We start from the raw sequence: 20,172 nt of genomic DNA, 5'->3' as shown, positions 1-20,172 counted from the left end.
TAATTAGACTTGATAAATTCGTCTCGCGAAATAGTACCGAATATAAGATGAGTTTTATTAACCGTGTATATTTAATATTTCTAATTAGTTCTCTGCTCCCGAGTATTCGCTGCACAATGGCTGACGTGTCGGTCCCACGTGATTCGCCCGGTTGGCACTGCGTCGAGGCTCCATCATACACTTGCCGTTCTCCACCCATCTCCTCCTTGCGGTCTCGTCGTCGGCCCAGCTCCATTTCCCCCTTCCTACCATGGCCACCGCCACCACCTCCGGCGACCCCGCCGCCGGCGGCGGCGGGGAGCCCACCCCGTCCTCGTCAGCATCCGCGCCGCCTCGCGAGCCCACGTCCCGCATATCCCACATCGTGCGCACCTACCTCGACCTCTCCTCCAACCCCAAGAAGCGCCGCGCCGGCGCGGCTCCCAATCGCCAGCCCAGGTCCGGCGGCGGCGGCGGCCAGGGAACCCCCGCCGCCGCAGACGGAGAAAAGGCGGCCCCATCGGCGGCGCAGCCCACGCGGCTGCTCCGCGAGCTGGGCGTCCGGGTCTCCCGCTACACGCACGAGGAGCGCCGCGGCATCATCCTCCGCTACATGCAGAAGCGGAGCGGCCGCCAGGGCGTCCAGCGCGCGACCTCCAAGGTGGGGCTCCCATCGCAAGAAAGAACCTCTCCAAAAATTCGCGTTTTTTGAGTCTCGGAATTACAGCTTGACGATTTTGATTCTGCCGTGCCGGCGGCGCCATTGATTGTCTGGCTGGCTGCAGGTTCCATCGAGGCAGGCTCTCGCGGAGCGGCGGCAGAGGGGTTCCAGAGGGCAGTTCCTCAGCAAGGAGGGCGCGCAGGTATTGTCCGGGGATCCATGGATTATGATTGATTTATCAAGAATGGTTTGAGAGATTATATCATTACTAGTTAAATACCCGTGCTTTGCTACGGAGAAATATGAATTATATGCATGTTAGTATTGTTCGGAACTTGTATTTTGGAGATGAAACATAGAACCAACGTATAGGACTATTTTGAAATATTTTATATACATGAAGAAGTCGTTGGTAAGATAATATATAATATAGCTGGTGGATGGTAGATTCACTGCCACCACCATTACCTTCTTTTAGAGTAGTATAGATATGTGTTGGGGTCATTTCGGGCATTGTGTTCAGAAATGTGTGTATTGGATATAGGTAGCATTGGTGCACTATTATGTCAAGTGGAGACTGATTTAATTTGTATTCCAGTAGTGTTGCAATGATCCGGGATGCTAACGTAATATTTTGCGGAATACTTTGAGGGAAGAACAGACATTATTAGTGGAAATGACAAAAGCACTTTGATGTTGTGATAGATTTATGATGTTATGTATCTGTCTGCACTTATGTTCTAGCACTTGTTTCGTACCAGAGCGCAGATAAAATAGAGCAAAAGGCAGAAGAAGAGCCGGAAGTGCCACCAGAAGTTGTTGCAAATGCTGGAGGAGTGCCCATAGTTGGAATGGTTTTCGAGAATGAAGAGAAAGCATACGAGTATTATGCTAGCTATGCTGGAAATGTAGGATTCAGTGTTCGGAAAGGACTGTGGGATAAAACGGTGAAAAATGTCGCTAGGTCAAGGGTCTTTGTATGCTCTCGGGAGGGCTTTCGATCAAACAATGAGGCCAAAAGACCTCGTCCAGAGACTAGGACAGGTTGTCCTGCACGAATAGCTATCAAATTGGTATCCAATGGCAAGTACCGAGTGTCAGAATTCGTGGAAGATCACAATCACCAGCTTTCTGCACCGTTTGATATAGAGATGCTGAACTCACAGAAAGTTTTCAGCAAGATTCAACCTGGAAACCGAAATGCTAGTAACATTCCTCCAGGATGCAAGAATTACATTCGGACCAAGTCGACAGCTCATATAAATCCAGAGGATCTTGGAGCTCTAATGGATTATTGTCGGAGAATGAAGAGTGAAAATCCATCTTTCTATTATGCCATTCAGGTGGATGAAAATGATAAAGCAACAAATGTCTTCTGGGCTGATGCAAGATCAATAGTAGACTATCATTATTTCTGTGATGTGATCTGCTTTGACACAACATATAAAGTAAATGACTGCAGAAAGCACTTAGCATTGTTTTTGGGTATGAACCATCATAGGCAAATGGTCATATTTGGTTCTGCTTTTCTGTATGATGAAACCGTTGAATCTTTCAAGTGGCTTTTCGAGACCTTTAAGAGTGCCATGTGTGGGAAACAGCCAAAGACAATATTGACAGATCGATCTGCTGCTTTGAAGGAAGCCCTGAGTCTCACTTGGCCTGGTACAGTTCACCGTTCTTGCTTGTGGCAAATATACCAGAATGCTGCTAAGTCCTTAAAACATGTTTTTAATACTTTTGAAGGATTCGCACTTGATTTTCGCCACTGCATTTTTGATATCAAGGATGACCAGGAATTTGATGAGGCATGGAATGTTATAGTCGAGAAGTACAACCTCAAAGAAGAGGAATGGTTAAATAAGTTGTATGAAGATCGAGAAAATTGGGCATTGCCATATAATCGACAGATATTCTTAGGGGACATTAAAAGCATGTTGCAAGCAGAAACATGTTGTGTTAGACTGAGAGAATACTTGGATTGTGAGAAGCATATCTATCTGTTTTTGAAATTATTCGAAAGTTCAACAGAGAAGAGGAGGCAAGAAGAGATACAGGCTGATTACCAAGCCAGCCAAGGGGCACTAAGAGTATCCGTGCCACTGCTATGGCAGGGTGCAAACCTGTATACACCAATCATCTTTGAGTTATTTAGAAAGGAATATGAACTGTGTATGGACTGTATGGCTTATAACTGTGGGGAGTTTGGCTCTCTCTCTGAGTACATGATCACTGTTAAGAACAAAACTAAAGACCAGCTTGTGCGGTTTGATTCATCAGATGGTACAGTTGCATGTACTTGTAAAAAATTTGAAAATGCTGGAATATTATGCTGCCATATATTAAAGGTATATGAGCTGAGAAATGTTAAAGAGATCGCTCCTCAGTATTTTCTTAAGAGATGGAGAAAAGATGCAAAGTTGGGAACTGCTGATGGAATTAATGGATTTAATTTTGATAATGACACAAAATCTTCTGTTCCAGAACGTTATGCAGCTGTATGCCGCTTGTTCTATAAGATAGCTGCTAAGGCTGCAGAGAACGTTGATACATTTGCACTGATGGCAAACCAATCAGATCAACTTTTTGAGGAAGTAGAACGGATTTTGCAATCTACAATGGCAAGCAAGTCATCTGTTGGCCCTTCTATTAAGGATCAATTAACTCGTATGGTTCAGAGTGACTATCTCCTTAATAATAGCAATGAAGCTGAGAAATCTACTGGAAAGAAGAAAAATGAAGTTTATCGCCATAAAAATGCTCTGGGAACTAATAAAAGGCAGAAAACAAGAAAAGGTGGGACTATATTTTCTTTGTGGATTTTAAGTGCTAAACTGTTCATGATTGCACAATTAAATTTGAAATTCTTTTATTGCTAGACACAAGGCACCCTGATGGAGCAACCACTGGACCAAGAGATGGGGAACTGAACATGACACCAGAAAACGCGCAGTCAGAATCAAGGAATTCTCCAAATCAGTTCCTCCCAGATCAATTAATGCAGGTTAATTTTTATTTAGGGCAGTATCTTTTTCGTTTGCCTTCATCATTATTTGTAAATATGGAACAGATTATTTATTGTGGGTGTTGCTTTCCTTGTTCAGGGGCATTATATACTTGGTCACAGCTTTGAGAATCTTCATAACAATTTGAATCAGTTTGGTCAGGTATGTGTCCATCTACTATTGAAAACAATCATATCATATTAATTAAGTATCAAATTCCACAGCTTCTTGTGTGCAGGCTTCATCAGTTCCAACCCTGCAGCAGCAGGCATTCCCCGTAAATAATCAATTAGCCCAAGTGAGTTATATGCTATTGAGTATCGTCGATGTTGACAATTTTTTCTTTTCATTTATGTTTTTTTTCAGCATTTGACCTTCTTGTGCCCTAATGAAAATGGTAGATTAAGATCAAAGTTCAGAGTGTAACTAATCTGCAGACCAACAGGCCATATTTGATGGTGTGCTTCTACATTCTGTTGCAGGGCTATCCCAGTGATATGCATGGACTACAGTTTGTAGGGACAAATCCCCAAATGGAGCATGAGAATACTGATCAGACCCAGTCATCGATACCAGTGTGGGATTTTCTCTGATGCATGACTATCACAAGCATGCAGTAGCTTAGATAGGATAATCAGTTATGTCTTCCTGCTATGGAAGAGTCATTTGCTATGGAAGAGTCAGCTGTACACGTAGGTTGAGAGAACCCAGGACTTCTAGAATCCTAATTGGGAGTCTTGGAGATCCATTTTTGACAACTAGGAACTAGTTTTGCATAGAGAAATTTCATAGTGAAATAGTGTATAAACTATCAGCTGCTCGCTTCAAAGGGAGCTTTTGTATATACTTGCTAGCTTGTAACATTAGGGTGCTCCCGGAAACGCACAACGCATTGCGACAGAACTTGGAACTTATCCTACACTTCTCGACGCCTTTGCGCTGGCGGTATGAAATGATCACCGATAGCAGGTTTAACAACCAAAAAAAATTCAGATAATATTTTGCTGTTATGGACTGGAAGTCTGGAACTGAGCAAATTTGAGATGTCAACTTCTGACTTGCACAAGCACAACAATGCACAACAGGATAATGAGAATTGCAAAAAATACTTTTACTGTGCAACCATGCAGCTAGCCTGACAGTATATGCGTAAGACTGGAGAAGATATGACACGGACAAAAATGTACTATGGAGTATCGAAAAACCACCCCCATGGCCAGCGACAACCAGAAAATTGAGGCAGAGAGGATATATTCTACCTGGCAACGACCATGGTGATCTTGCTGGATGTTGCTGCCGCTGATCTTACCGTTGATCGTCGGAGCAAGGTTGGTCAGTACTGTCCGCGGGGCGGCTAAAGAAGCATTGGGTCTCGCAGATGAACTTGAGCATCTTGTACCCAGGATGATGCTCAGACATTGCGCAGAAGAGGAGCTGCATCTTCTGGTTCACCTCGGCTGCGGCCTGCTTTGCTTTGGTAAGCGCCTCTCTGAGTCCCTTTGGATCGAATAGCACTTCCTCACTTGACTCGTGCTGAAAGAACTCATGTTAGAAACAGCAGAGGTCAAGCTTACACAAGCAAACGCAGCAACTCAACGAGTTTACACAATCAAACACAGAAACTTAGCGTGCAGTTAGAACTCAGAACAAAATGGATCGCCAAGTTGTAGATCGATATCCCCCTAGAAATTTTGCATTTGCACGACGATTTCCCACGAGTATACTAATGTACTATCTCGAATGCCCTAAATCCCAGATCAACCCAATTGATCAATCAGATTCGAACATTCTTAATGCTAAGGAACAGAGTAAACAATGCCAAAATGAACAAAGCACCGATTGAATCAGGAGAAACGCTTACCAACAGAACTCGACGAGCTCGTGGACAACTTGTCCTGGATCCTCTTCGCTGCTGGCGCTGGCGCTGATGTTTGCTTGTCGGTGGTGGGAGCGGTGCCGCTGGTGCTGGTGATGATGATGGAGCCAGCGCCGGCTGCGGGAAGGTGTACTCACCGCCGCGCCGCACGTTGTCGCCACACCGATCGCCAGAACCGGACGAACGTCCGCCGCCGCCAGTCCCACGCCCATCGCGGACCTCATCGCCATGACGGGGCCCACGCGAACCGCCGGACTCGTGCTTATGTCCACCACCACCTCTATAACCTCCTCGGCCTCTCGAGACCCTCCTACCCCTCTTGCGGTCGCGGTCATCGCCACCGCCGCCACCAAGCCTCCTCCTCCGCTACCACCACCGCCATAGCCTCCTCAGAGAACATCGCCGCCTCCGTCAGACCCATACCCCTCTTCCACAGCTATACCGGCCGTCGCCACTTCCTCCGCGACCCCCACGCCCTCCCTCCTCTATAGCCTCTTCGGCCTCTGTCACCTCGCTGAGAACCGAAGCTCCTGCGCCTCTCGCGGCCGCGGTCATTGCCACCGCCACCACCGTAGTCTCATCCTCCGCGAGACTCAAACCCTCCACCGCCGCCATGGTCTCCTCGGCGAACATGATCGCTTCCGTCAGACCCATACCCTCTTCCACCTCCACGGCCTCCTCGGCGAACATGATCGCCTCCGTCAAACCCGTACAACCGTACCCTCTTCCACAGTTCCACCGCCATAGCCTCCTCGGCGAACATCATCGCCTCTCCATCAGACCCTTACCCTCTTCCACCGCCATGCCAGCCGCCACCACTTCGCCCGCGACCCCCATGCCCTCCCCCCCCTCCTCCACTGTTGCCCCTCCCTGAGACCCGGAGCGCCCACGCCTCTCACGGCCGGGATCATCACCACCCGATCATCGCCACCGACACCACCTTGCCTGTACTCAATCTCCGCCGTGACCTCGAACCACCGATCGATCAGAAGCTTCTGGATTTTGCAACGGAATTTTTCGCTAAACCAGAAGAGGAGGAGGGGATCGTTTATAGGAGGAGAGCGCGCCGGTGGATTAGGCGTTGGGCATGAGAATTACGAATAGGTTTGCCCCTGCCAGGTGGCAAGTTTGTTGCGGTTAGTTGACTCTGAAAGGAGTTGCAAGTCAAATGGGACGGTGTGCTACGGCAAGTCGCCACGTGGAGTCGTTTGGATGTGTGGCACTTTTGTTGTTAGATCCCTGTATTGCATCGAAATTGGAACACAAGACGAGTAACATGAGAAAAGTTATGAGCTATTTGAGCAGGTAGTAGCACGTATAGTAGTTTTTTTTTAATGAACCGACACCTAACATGTTAATTTCATTGAACATAGTAAAAATAAAGGTGATCTAATGGTAGTAAAGTAAAACCGTGACAGTGCATGGTGATGTAAAATTAATGGTAGTAAAGTAAGAGCAAGTATAATAGCAAGCTAGAGAGAAGGGAGGAGAGAGAGGAGAAGCTGCCTATAAGCTTATAGTCAGCTCAGGCACAAGAACCAAGGCACCATGTGGAAGAGACGTGTGGGTCCTACATTAAAGATAAATAACTAACTATTATATGAGTTATATGAGTGGGTTATAAGAAGACTATAAAGAGTCTTATAGCCAACTTGTTGGCTATATTATTAGCCTTGCTCTAAGGGGAGCAACTCGGCTAGTCATTATGCTCCCGCAGTCCCGCTAGGGCCGAGGTTCTTTCTTCATGTTACTTTTAGAGCAAGTATAATAGCAGACTATAAACTGGCTAATATTCTTATGTGAAGGAGAGAGGGGATGAGAGATAGTGTAAGTATAATGTAAGCTAATAGCCAGCTCAGGCACAGGAACCAAGAAACTCTGTGAGAGTGACATATGGGTTTTGCATTAATAATAAAGAGCTAACTAGTATATAAGTGGGTTAAGAGAAGGCTATAAGAAGTCTTATAGCTAGCTTGTTGGCTATATTATTAGAGCAGGTACAATAGCAGACTATAAGCCAGCTATAAATATATTTTAAAGAAAGAAAAGAGAATAGAGAAGACCAGCGAGCTACAGATATATAGCTAACTGCAGCACGGACTTCAAGACACAATGTGTGTATGACAGATGGGACAAGGTAGTATATATTTTGTAGCTAATTATTATACGAATTGTCTATTAGATTGACTGTTGATAATTTAAAGTTAGTAGTTGATTATACTATTGAACTTGCTCTTAGCTGTAAGTGTTGTCGTCGCGAGTTTTGTTTGGTGGAAAACTCTTTGGTTCCCCTTCCTTCTAAAGCTGCTATCAGGATTGCAAAATACAGAGAACTCTTTGTATACTATTCCCAGACCCCAGTAAGTAACTCTCCTGTGTGCAACACTGCAACAGTGCAGCCTCAACAGTTTGTTTAAGACTACAAGATTGATGACACGGTAGACAAAAGTTAAGATAGACAACTTGTGAGTTGTGACTATGAGCCTATGACCTGAGACTCGTGCAGTCCACCAAAGCAAGGTAAAAGAAAAGGACGGCAAGCTGCCGTCAGATGAAGAACATGCTGTCCACCAGATCCTCGTGCAGCGTCGGGAAGTTGCTGAAGTCGAACGCTCCGGCGGAGGAGGACTCCGAAGACGGCGGCGGGGGCTGCGACATCATCATGCCCTCGTAGTGGAGCCTGCCGCGGTAGGCGGCGAGGTCGGCGTAGTAGACGGGCGTCGCCAGCGACACCGGCTTGGTGCAGCGGGCGAAGACGAAGCAGAGGTTGTAGACCAGCTTCTGCAGGTCGTCGGAGGCGAAGCCGTGCTGGTCCATGAGGCTGTAGTAGTGCGTCGGCCGGCTCGTCCCGATCATCCCGTTGTGGCTGCACAGGTAGAAGTCGTACGCCGCCGGGTCGACCACGCCGGTGTCCACCACCGTGCCGGGGAGCACGTTCCCCTCACTGGTCTGGTGCTTCTCCCTCCCGTCCTTGGGGAACAGCCGCGTGTGGTGCCGCTTCTTGGCCACGATCACGGTGATCGTCGGCGAGTACCCCTCCGTCCTGATCGCCTTCTCCAGGTCCGCCAGCTCCTCGTTCAGCACCATGTCGAACTGCCCGTCGCTGACGCCGTCGCGGAAGTAGATGATCCTCTGGGGCTTCACGCGGTTCTTCTTCTCGAACACGCCGATGAGCTCCTGGCACATGTCGCCGAGGTGCTGGATCACCTCGCAGCGGTGCGGCTGGGCGCGGATTCTTGGCACGTACTTGCTGACGCCGTGATCCACCGAGGCCACTACTGCTGCAATCGACGGGCTCTCCACGTTCCCCGGCGACGGGTGGTTCACGTCCGCGCCGATGAACATGTACGGCGCGCCGGAGACCCGCGGGAGCGAATCGGGGGACAGCTGGATGTTGATGCCCCCGATCTTGCCGTTGATCTTCAGAGCAAGGTTGGCCATGTACTGGTCCTGTCCCCTTGTCCTGTTGGCGAGGGTGCTCAACAAGCACTGGGTCTGGATCCCCAGCTGCGTCTCGCAGATAAGCTTCAGCGTCTTGTACCCAGGATGCTGCTCAGACATTGCGCAGAAGAGGAGCTGCAGCTTCTGTTTAGTCTCGGCTGCGGCCTGCTTCGCCTTGTTAAGCTCCTCGTAAAGTTCGCGTGGATTAGATAGCACCGACATTTTAGACGGATGCTCAAAGCATGGCTTACGGTTCATCTTTATGCCAAGTTCACAGCACTTGCTAACAATCTTGTCAATGAACATCTCCCTATGCAGGGGGCATTCATATTCATCCCTGGGAATTGCACTGAAGTCGACGATGCCCCAGCACTGAAGCACCCGGCCTTCTGCTAGTTTTGTCGACTTAAGGTTCCACTGGCAGTTAGGCTTATCAATATTGAAGTTGGTGGGCTGGCCATTGGAGCTGCTAAGTTTTAGGCTGGGGGGAGGAAGGATCCTACCAGTGACTTCCATCATTTGCACATCCAAAGAAATCCCAAACTGCTGAGCTATTTCTCCCCTGGAATTAAAATAGTAATTAGTAGGAGTACATGATAAGATACACCAGTTCTCTCTAGTTATTTAGTCGAAATACAAAAAAAGGAACAAGACAGGTTCATAATTTTTCTCAAAAAACGAATGATGAAGATCAGTTAAGTTTATGGTGTCACTTTGCCAAAGAAAATGTCCAATACAGTTAAATATCAGTAAGACAAATATGATAAGGAGGACAATGACTAGGAACTCGAAACAGTTACCTGCAAGGCCCATCTTCAGCATTTACCAAGTCCAGAATCTCCTGCTTCCGCTTTGGGGCGGGGATTAAAGCCATTTGCTTCAGCTTTTTATCAAAATCCCGATGTAAGCTTTCTTTTGGATACCTCTGCCCTTCAAGAAGTTCACACAGTTCAATCGGCACGTAGTTTTGTTTGTCCTTGCTCTTACTCAAATCCAAGCATGGAAGCATTGGGTACTTAATAACCTTGTCATACTGCTGTGAATAATAATCGATAAGCCTCTTGGTCTGTCCTGATTCAGAATCTACAAAAGTTATCTGGCTGGCAGGTTTATCTGTCAAACCATGAACAATGTATTTCTGCTTAGTCCTCCTATGATTTACAGTCACACGCTGGCCAGTGATCTTATTCTTCAATTTTTCCAATTGCTGTATGTCTAGTGCTGTCCTGTGGTCGATGTATGTCGCAATGTTCTGAACAAGATCCAACACAGGTCCAGCTTTGCGGAACGGCATAACCGAATAGTCCACACAAAGGATCAATCCTTTCTGAGTGCACTTAAGGGTCTGCTGAGTTCCTTTGAGAGCTACAACATCATCCCCAAGGTTTACTCTGCGGCTTTGCGAGTAAAATCCCTGACCAATGATAATCTTGCGCCAGCGTGAGGCCTCGCGCACAATGACATCAAGCCCCTGCAAAACTTCTCTAGGCACAGGCAGTTCTGAGATTTGGCTCAAAGGAAGTTGCTTCTTGAACTCCACAGATACAATGTAAGTCCGTGAACGGACTTTCACACGGAAGAAACCATCTGGTAGCTCAGCGCAAGTGAACAAGTTTCTCTTGCCATCATAAGCAACAGTTGATGAAAGCCGCCGAAAGCTCTCATCCCTGAAGAGCTCATCCTTGACTGTGAGAAAATCTGCCTTGGAGAGCTCCATGTCTGAAGCTTTGGGGGAACTTTTGTCAAGTTTGATGTCTATGTCATAGTGAAAAATGGTTGATGCCTGTCGGTAGTTGACTATAAAATGGTTCACCAACAGTTTGACCTTGGCTTTAGATACTGAACCTCCACCATCAGGCCTTCGCATTGGCACACGCGAGCCACTGGGGGACACAGCAACTGGGGCTGCAGGCTGTTCTACTCTTACAACCTCACTGGAAGCAATGCGCTCTGAAAGAAAATAAAGAGCAGTTAGAAACAGAAAAGATCAGGTTAATAAGCAAAATCAGCAACTAGAGTGGTTAATGTGCAGCTAGAACAAAATGGAAGACCAATAAATTTTGCTTTTGCACAACGCTTTCCCAAAATGAAATGACAGAGTAAATGTTGCAACTGATTCACTTTCAAGTGTAAGAGGCTGAACCTCCTTGGAACTTTCTAAGTTCTATGAAAATGGATTCTATAATCCATTGGATGACTCCTTATTTTTGCATGTCATCCAAATAATTAAGAAAAAAATCGATAAGATATACTAATATGTGATATATGACTCCACAAATATTTATATCCAAATTCGAACTCTATAAGTTGTTACAAAAAGAACAAATTCAACTCTGTTTAGTTTTTTGTTTTTTTGGCAACTTATAGAAGTCATTTTTTTTGTTTTTTCACATTAATATATCTCGTTGAATTTTTTTAGTTGTTTTCATGACCATTTAGATGGCATGCATTTTCCAAATTCTAGACGCTTCCTTGCAGTGATTTGTAATAGAACGAAAAAAATTGCGATCGCGCATTTACAAGCACACCACTCTGACAGAATCTCCTCTGCTTCTACGCTATCATCAACACGTGAAGGAAAACAGAGACTAGATCACCAGCACAAAAAGGAGCAATCAAAGTTTGCGTACACAAATATACTGGAGATATCACGAAATCACAGACCACTTGATCGAACAAAACTGTTTCGAACATTACTACTACTAGCAAAGGAACAAAGCGAAAATGACAAACCGTACAAAGCATCAATTATATTAGGTGAGGTGCTTACCAACGGAACCCGACGGCCCTTCGTCCTGGATCCTCCGCGCTGCTGGTGCTGGCGCTGTCGCTGGCGCCGGCGCCGGCACCGGAGCTGGGGCGGGGGTGGGACCACCTCCGCGCCCTCTTCCCGGCTGCGCCCACGCGTTCCCGCCCCGGCCACCGCCGGTCTCGTACCCACGTCCGCCGCCTCCGCCAGGCCCACGCCCCCCACCGGAATCATACCCGCGTCCGCCGCCACCATACCCACGGCCACCGCCGCCGGACTCGTACCCACGACCACCTCCATTGCCACGCCCACCACCGGACTCGTACCCACGTCCGCCGCCTCCGCCAGGTCCACGCCCCCCACCGGAATCATACCCGCGTCCGCCACCACCATACCCACGCCCGCCGCCGCCTGACTCGTACCCACCACCACCACCACCTCCATTGCCACGCCCACCACCGGGCTCATACCCACCACCACCACGCCCGCCGCCATACCCACGCCCGCCTCCGGACTCGTACCCACGACCACCGCGGGACTCATACCCTCGTCCACCACCACCACCACCAGGCCCGCGCCCACCGCGCCCGCCACCGCCATAGCCACCCCCGCGACCTTCCCCGCCGCCGCCACCACCACCGCGGCCCCTCCCGCGGCCACCGCCACCGCGCCCGTACTCCATCTCCGCAGCGAACTCGAACGGCCCCGGCCGCCGACCGATCACAAGGACGCACGGAATTTTTCGAGCAAATTCTCGTTGGATTTCGCAAAAGCAGAAGAGGAGCGAGGGGATCGAAGCAAGAGAGCCGTGTGTGCGCGCGTTGGGTGGGGTAGTTATACGAGGAGAGCGCGGGGGGAATGAATTAGGTGGTAATTACGGTTTTGCCCCTGGTGGGATGCGGAGAATTCCCCGCGGTTCAGTGGCAATTTGGCCGAGAAGGGAGGGGTAAAATAGTACATTGCGAGTCCACTCAAGTCAAGTGCGACGACGTGTGCAAGGGAGTCGCTGCGTGGCCTCGTGGGGGTCTCGGTCGTGCCCGTTCTGTCGCGCGGGTTTGGCCTTTTGCGGTCAGCTCCCTGCGTTATTTCGAAATTATTATATATTACGAAATTATACTACGGTGCTGGAGCCCTCGCAGCCCTAAGTTGGGTCCGTCCCTGTTCTCTGCTACATTTCTCGCTCTTTTCTTGGTTTCTCTTGATGACACATGAAAAAAGTTTGAACACATGTAACTTAAACACATCATGTTTATATTACTAACTATTAATATTATAATATAATTGTACAACGAACCGCTCTAAATAATAAGAATTTGGTTATGTATTCAGGTGAGATAGGAGTATGGATGCCATTGACAAACACTTAATTCTAAGAAAAGTTATCGACAAGTGTGACTTCTAAAAAATGATATCGTACAAATAAATTTGTCTAAAAAAATATCATCGTCGTTAGAGTTCCGTCAACTTTTTTTTTCCGTTAAGTACTATAGTATGAACAGTGTTTTTAACGGCAGAAATGGACGGAACCCTAACGGCGATGGCATTTCTCAGACAAATTCGTTTGTACAATGGCATTTCTTATAACTTACATTCGTCAATGACATTTTTTAGACTTAGACATTTGTCAATGGATTTTTTTAGATTTTCTCTTATTTCTCAGATTTTGACTTTTAAATTACTAAAAACACGCATACAAAGTTTTATTTATAAATTATGTTGCGTTCACAAAGTTGTAAACTCAATTACAATAAATATATATATATATATTTAAGATATAAATAATCAAAATTTAGTCTATAAACATAAGTAAAAGTGAATCGATGCGGTGAAAACCGAACTTCTTTACGTCTTCCTCGTGAGTTCATGCTAAAGTTCGAGGTGATTAATTTGCTGGTGCCAATCCCGGCCAGCTAGCGAGAGAGATGGAACAGTAACGACTAACGAGAGCATACTCCTACCACCGATCGACACGTGGATTTTTCCCTTTAATTCTCGGCTTTTTTCACCACGACACTGATCAAGCTGGAAGGTCAAGTCATCCGAAGTCCTTCGATATTTTTTTCTAAAACGAGAAATTCGTCATGATGACGACGACGACGACAGCGCGTCCAATTGGCAGAGGACGTTCCTACCCAGGGCGACGCTCGAATTTTGATATTTTGGTCTTTATGAAAAACTTATTTTATAAATAGATTTAAAAAAATTTATTATATAAATGGATATTTTTTACCGCGTCAACGTCATTAACGCCGTCGTTGTATAGAACGGCACCAATGACTCCTGACACACGAACCTAACATTTTTATTTGGACGACGGCGCCAATAACATTACCGCGGTTAAAAAGATCTATTTATGCAATAATTTTTTTCATGAATCTATTTATAAAATAATTTTCTAAATGACAAAAAAGTGAAAATTGCAGCGCCACATTCCAATCCAAGGACGACAAAGAATTTGGCAGTACGAATACCATACCATCTCTGGCCATTTTATGCCTGATTTGTCCCTGGTCCTTCGCGGCGAAGGCAAAGCTCCTGCTATTTTCGCCTTTTGATTTCTTGAAAAAATTACTTCATTCGAAAATATATTTAAGGTATTTATCTATGACTAGATTTATCGATTAATCAATGTATATGTTTTGATATCTATATAAAATTATATAAGAAGAACTAGAATATCTGAATGAAGGTACCTAGATTAATCTATAGATAATATAATCATACATTTATCTATACCCATCAGCATTCATATAAATCTAATATAAACCCTAGATAATAAGATTTAAAAACCCCGCGAGCGATCGCAGAAACATGGCTGATCCGTTTCGTGGCAGCCCCAGGGGCAGAGTTGGAAAAACGGGTTAGTATAAAGAGGAGGAGCCTAATCAGATTTTTAGTGAGAATCTTTTCTGTTTCCGCTTTCGGCTTTCCTAGCCGCGTAGGCCCCACCGTGTGGGGCCCGGCCTGGAGTAACTGCCACGTTCCAGAAAGTTCTTTCTTCCGTGGGAAGCCAGCCGTTGTACGGATAAACTTGCCCGGTACACTACTCGACCGTACTGTAGATAGCCTGCATTCCGAGCTGTCAGTTTTCGAGTTTTGTCTAAGGCCTATTTAGTTTACCAGAAAATTCGTATCGAATTTTTGGATATCTAAATAAAACATTAAATATATATAAATATTAAAATTAATTACATAGTTACGGAGAAAATAGTGAGACGAATCTTTTGAGCCTAATTAGGACGTGATTAGCTATAAGTGTTAAAAAACCAACATGTGCTAATGACGGATTAATTAGACTAAAAAGATTCGTCTCGCAATTTTCAGGCAGAATCTGAAATTTATTTTGTAATTAGACTATGTTTAATACTTCAAATGTGTATCTAAAGTTTTGATGTGATGTTTTTGTAAATTTTTTTAACCCTGTTGGGATTCACGTAACTTTTTTTTTCCCTATCACATCTAATGTTTGGAGACTAATTAGAAGCATTAAATATAGACTATTAATAAAACTCACCTCATACTCTAGACTATTTCGCGACACGAATCTATTGAGCCTAATTAGATTAGCGAATATGATGCTATAGTAAACATTTATTAATCATGAATTAATTAGCCTTAAAAAATTGTCTAATGAAATAGCACTTATTTATGCAATTAGTTTTATTATCGGTCTATATTTAATACTCTTCAAATATCCGATTTGACAATGGACTATAAAAAAATATCTGGATCCAAACACCTCCTACTGTTTATAGTACCTCCTTTCCATAATAACTCTATCTTTTAGTTTTTTAATACAATGTTTTGACTCTTCATTTTATTTAAATTTTTTTGCAATTAATATTTTTATTGATACTAGATGATAATACTATTTTATGCGTAACTATTTTTTTTAAGTTTTTGTATAAAATTTTTAAATAAGACGAATGGTCAAACGTTGGACATAGAAAAATGAAAAATAAAGTTATTATGGGACGGAGGTAGTATTTTATATATGTGTAAATTTATTAATATATATATATAAATCTAAATAAGTTCTGAAAATCTTATAACGTGGAACATATGAAATTCATGAACGTGACTTTTTAGAATGACTAAATAAAAATTGTCTAATGTTTTAATAATTATTTAATTATGTAAATAATATAATGCAAGACTTTTGTATAGAAAGTCTTTATAAAAATATACACATGCAGAAACTGTGAGGAAAAAAAACCGACGATAATCCGAAGAAAAAAAACAAACTAAAGCTGTTGGGAGGTCTGATGGCGGGATGGGTTGGTTGGGCTACTGATGGGCCTGTGTCGGGCTTTTAAGCTGGACGGAAGCTACAGGCTGGGGCCCGTCGGGCCATGCACATGCCGTGCAGGTGCAGCCCATGAGAGAGTATCAAACAAGAATATAAATTTTCATGTCTCGGATGCTATGTGTAGTGCGTACAGCATGAACTGTGTGTCAAACAAGCAACCTGTGTACTCATTTCGTCCCAAAATACTTCCTCCGGTAAAAAAAAATTATTACTTAGGATAAGGTTTAATCAAACATTACTTGTTTCTTAATAAATGTATAGTTTAAATAGAAGACATGATGCACATAGATTCTTCTTAAAAAAATGCATTCCTAATATCATAAACTTACTAGATTTCATAAATGTATTATAACATAAAATTATTTGTCAGAATGTTAGAATTTGATCATATATTATCTAAAATACAAATGTAGAAATATAAGCATTTTTATGTTGTTTATCATATATTAAGGAGATATTACACAATTCTTTTTTAATCAATTAGTGGATAATTTTTAAATTTTGAATTGGTTGGATTCACTTTATAAGCATATAATTGGGTATTAAAATTATTGAAATGATTGAAATCATATTAATCCGTTGAGAAACACTTATATTATACTACTCCGTCCAAAAAAAAAAGCATTTCTGAGCTTTCTAGGTTGAGCGTTTGACTACCGTCTTATTTAAAAAATTTATGAAAAAATTGAAAAAAATAGTCACACATAAAATACTATTTATATTTTATTATGTAATACAATAAAAATATTAATCTTAAAAATTCAAATAAGATGAAGAATCAAAAATTCTGTCCAAAAACTCGGAAATTCGTTTATTTTGGGATAGAGGTTCTGGTAAACAATTTAAATCTTATAAATGTTTATTTTTTTTGGAACAAATAAAGTACGGCATAACGAGCGTACTAGCATCAAACTTTTCGATCGAATTGGATGCAGAGGCAGTTGTTCTTGTTGACTCCCAGCATGCCGGCCCTGAACCCGTCAGAGCACCGCCCACATTGTAAATTCAGAAGAACCGCGTACTCAAAAACCAGCTTCCCGCTACCGCTATGGAGTACGTGCGGCAGTCCCGCCTCGCCTCGCCTCTCGCCATCGCCCGCTTTATTCCTCTCCTCCGTGGTCGCAACACCAAGATCAAATCAACGGGTCAATTCAACCAATCGTCGCCATTGCTCAGCTTCCCCCCTCTGGCCAGTTTCAGTGCGAGAATCCGAGCTACTATTATGCCAGTGCTACACTCTGTGCTGCTAGACTGAGCCAGCCCAGCCCAACACGGAGGATTCCGCAAAAGCAGCGCGGCGGCAGCAGCAGCCTACCTACCCGCCCAACTCCGAGCAATCGCGCGCGCGCGAATAAATAAAGCTTCGGCGAGGAGGAGGAGGAGGAGGAGGAGGAGGAGGAGGAGGAGGAGGGCATCATATATTCTTCGGCGATCGATCGAGCTTTTTCCTCGCCGGCCGGCGGCCGTCCGTGGCGTTCGGTCGCCGGCCGTCCTTCCATTGTCCCCCTCGTCGTCCTCGGCCTCGCGCGTGCGGGAATCGGGGCACAGTGGAGAAGCAGCCCGGGCGGGTCGCCCGGCAGCAGTGACCGAATCGTGCAACAGATCGATGGCTTTCTCGTTGGTTCGTTGGTTGGTTGGTTGATGGCGACGCCCTCCCTCCTTTCTCTTCCGTCGTTGATCGCCTCTCGCGATTCTCTGCTTTTCTTTTCTTTTCTTTACGTGACGCGAGAGAGAGTGGCGGAATCAATGGCTGTTTTTGTTGTGTTTTTCTGGTTGATTAGCTCGCGAATTCAATTGAAGAAACGAATGGTGGTTCTTGATTTTTGTTTTGTTTTTTTGGTTGGTGATCGGTTGTACATGGCGGGAGGAGGAGGGTAGAAAAGGCTGTGTGCGGCCGTGCGTTGCCGCGCGTTTCGTTTCACATGACGTGGCAGCCGACCGTGTTGTCCTCGCTGAAGAAGTCCTCGTCGAAGCGGGACGGCTGCGGCCGGAGCTGGGGAGGGTGGAGCCGGAACGTCGGCATCGGCATCGGCGGGTAGTAGCCTCCGGCGTAGTACGGCGTCGCGCTCGCGGCGGCGTAGTACGGGAGGTGCACCGGGACCACCATGGCGGGCTCCGGGCGGCTGTAGTGGTGGTGGTACTGGTAGTCCACCACCGCCGCCGCCGCCGCCGGTGACGCCGCGTGGTCGGGGGCAGAGGATTTGTCGCCGTCGCTGTTCTTGGGGGCACCGTCCTTGGCCGGCGCCTTCCCTCCGGCGCGGTCACCCTCGTCGGCGGCCCGTGCGGTGGCTTCCTTCGCCGCCGTGCACTTGCTGCACTCCTGCTTGCACGCTGCCGCCGCCGCCGCCTTCTTGTCGCCTTTTCCGTCCTTGCCTTCGTCCTTGCGCGCGCTCTTCTCGTCTGCCGGCGCGGCCGGCTTGTCGCCCCCATTGCCGCCGCCGCCGCTTGCGTCGCTCTTCTTGCCTTCTTCGGAAGCCACCGCCTGTGGCGCCGGCGCCGATGCCATCACCTCGGCGATCTTGCCGACCTTCGAAAGCTTCTTGACGAGGACCCTACTATCCACGTCGCCGACGACGGTCACCTTGTCGAGCGACGGGTTGATCTCCGTCCTCAGCACGCCTTCACATCCATGAACACACGAACACAAAATTCAGAATCTCAATGATCTCGACAAGAACACACGAACCGAAAAGCTCAATGATCTCGACAACCTTTCAGGCTAATCGCTTTCATCACCTTCCTCCTGCACCCCTCGCAGCAGCTCACGTTCACCTTCAAATCAACTCTCTGTTTGCACACACCGACAAGACGCAGACATCGTTACAAACTTCGTATTTCACAGTAACAAGAATCAATCAATCAATCAATTGATGATGTAACCATGCACAAATTAAGCTCAGTGAAGAAAGAAAAACAAACAAATTTAGCAAGATTGGGTTGGTGTTGTGACCTTGAGCTCTTCTTCCCTAGCCATGGTGATGATGACTACGGTGCAGGAGCTCCGGACAGAGTGATTTGATCTGGATTTTGAGCTGAATGCTGAGGCAGCTCGGCTGTTGCTGTCTGGTATTTATACACGCCCTGCAGTGCAGGCTAGGCTTTTGCAACTGAGGAGAAAAAATTCAGATACCAGGCCATGCGTCCAGCGTCCATTGATTGATTCGTAGCTGTATTTACTTGTGTTATTTTAATCACCCCTAGCTCATGGGAGAAGAGGTATATACTGCGACAACTCAATCATGCGTACTTGTTGCAGTCTTGCATCGCAGCCTCTCCTCTCCTTTTTCTCATTTCTGTGTGCTTATGCCAGCATCAGAGATTACCATTTCTTCTTTTTTTTTTTTCTCAATGTGCTGACATCTTGTGCCAGCATTGAGGAGTTTGCAACAGATGTTTCTTCCTTTTTCTCAATGGCTAATTGATCTTCAGTTTTCTGGGTTGCTCCAGTAACCTAGATGGCAAAAATGTTTGCACAGTTTGTAATTGCAAAAAGAAAAAATGTACTTAGCCCATGAAATATGAAACTAGGCATTCAACTCCCTAAAATATAGTACAAGTTTGCAAACTAGTTCAAATACCCCAGAAAATAGTTTTGTTGATGGTTCTTCTATGCGGCCAATGATGTGACAACGGTATTACATGGCACGCTACAAGCTCGGAAGCAATTTCTTAGCACACAGATGGATACCCACTCGTTGCTGATATGTTATCTAAATAGTCATCAAAAAATATAAAAAAAAATTAATAAGATAGATTAATCCACTTGATAAACATGGAAGTTCAAATTTGACTTCTACATGTTGTAACAAATAACAAAAATAATTATGAATATGCATACTTAGTTTCAGATTAACTTTTTTTGCTACAACCTATAGAAGTTGAATTTAAACTTCCATGTATGAGGAGTGATATGACTCGTACTAATCTATCTTGTCAATTTTTTTATATATTTTTTTTGACTATTTGCTTTAGCTTGTTCCATTTCCAAAGACTAGCAAAAAAGAAGAGTTACAAGCCCTTAAGGTTGGACTAAGTTGACCTAGTCGTTTCATTCCTCACTTAATAGCAAGCCCGAAAATTATATATCAATATCAATGTGCTTTTCATTAAGCCTTTATCCTTGTTAAAAAAATAGTAACTTGCACTTTTGGG

At 45.2% G+C, this 20,172-nt stretch overlaps 4 protein-coding genes across 4 annotated transcripts; 1 reads left to right on the top strand and 3 right to left on the bottom strand.

Annotated features, from left to right (window-relative positions):
- The first annotated feature begins 230 nt into the window (after nt 1-230).
- Nucleotides 231-4,582, top strand: LOC102715578 (protein FAR1-RELATED SEQUENCE 5-like). Its single transcript, XM_015836845.2, has 7 exons — nt 231-640; nt 765-842; nt 1,402-3,436; nt 3,520-3,644; nt 3,745-3,807; nt 3,884-3,943; nt 4,128-4,582. The coding sequence occupies exons 1-7, from the start codon at nt 251-253 to the stop codon at nt 4,236-4,238; spliced, it is 2,862 nt and encodes a 953-aa protein (XP_015692331.2). The 5' UTR covers nt 231-250; the 3' UTR covers nt 4,239-4,582.
- Nucleotides 4,583-4,727: 145 nt separating this feature from the next.
- Nucleotides 4,728-6,344, bottom strand: LOC121054224. The gene is made up of 2 exons (XM_040523328.1): nt 5,507-6,344; nt 4,728-5,178 (listed from the first exon to the last, which is right to left on the bottom strand). Exons 1-2 carry the CDS (start codon nt 5,854-5,856, stop codon nt 5,094-5,096), a joined length of 435 nt encoding a protein of 144 aa, XP_040379262.1. The 5' UTR covers nt 5,857-6,344; the 3' UTR covers nt 4,728-5,093.
- A 1,415-nt stretch (nt 6,345-7,759) lies between these two features.
- Nucleotides 7,760-12,607, bottom strand: LOC102715301 (protein argonaute 2-like). Its single transcript, XM_006653702.3, has 3 exons — nt 11,733-12,607; nt 9,763-10,912; nt 7,760-9,524 (listed from the first exon to the last, which is right to left on the bottom strand). Exons 1-3 carry the CDS (start codon nt 12,391-12,393, stop codon nt 8,069-8,071), a joined length of 3,267 nt encoding a protein of 1,088 aa, XP_006653765.3. The 5' UTR covers nt 12,394-12,607; the 3' UTR covers nt 7,760-8,068.
- Nucleotides 12,608-17,530: 4,923 nt separating this feature from the next.
- Nucleotides 17,531-19,043, bottom strand: LOC102715016. Its single transcript, XM_040523463.1, has 3 exons — nt 18,971-19,043; nt 18,732-18,807; nt 17,531-18,639 (listed from the first exon to the last, which is right to left on the bottom strand). Exons 1-3 carry the CDS (start codon nt 18,992-18,994, stop codon nt 17,939-17,941), a joined length of 801 nt encoding a protein of 266 aa, XP_040379397.1. The 5' UTR covers nt 18,995-19,043; the 3' UTR covers nt 17,531-17,938.
- Nucleotides 19,044-20,172: the final 1,129 nt, after the last annotated feature.

Source organism: Oryza brachyantha, chromosome 4 (genome assembly GCF_000231095.2).
Source record: "Oryza brachyantha chromosome 4, ObraRS2, whole genome shotgun sequence".
NCBI lineage: Eukaryota > Viridiplantae > Streptophyta > Magnoliopsida > Poales > Poaceae > Oryza > Oryza brachyantha.
Note: the sequence above shows the minus strand (reverse complement) of the source record. Positions and strands in the feature narration are given on the sequence as shown.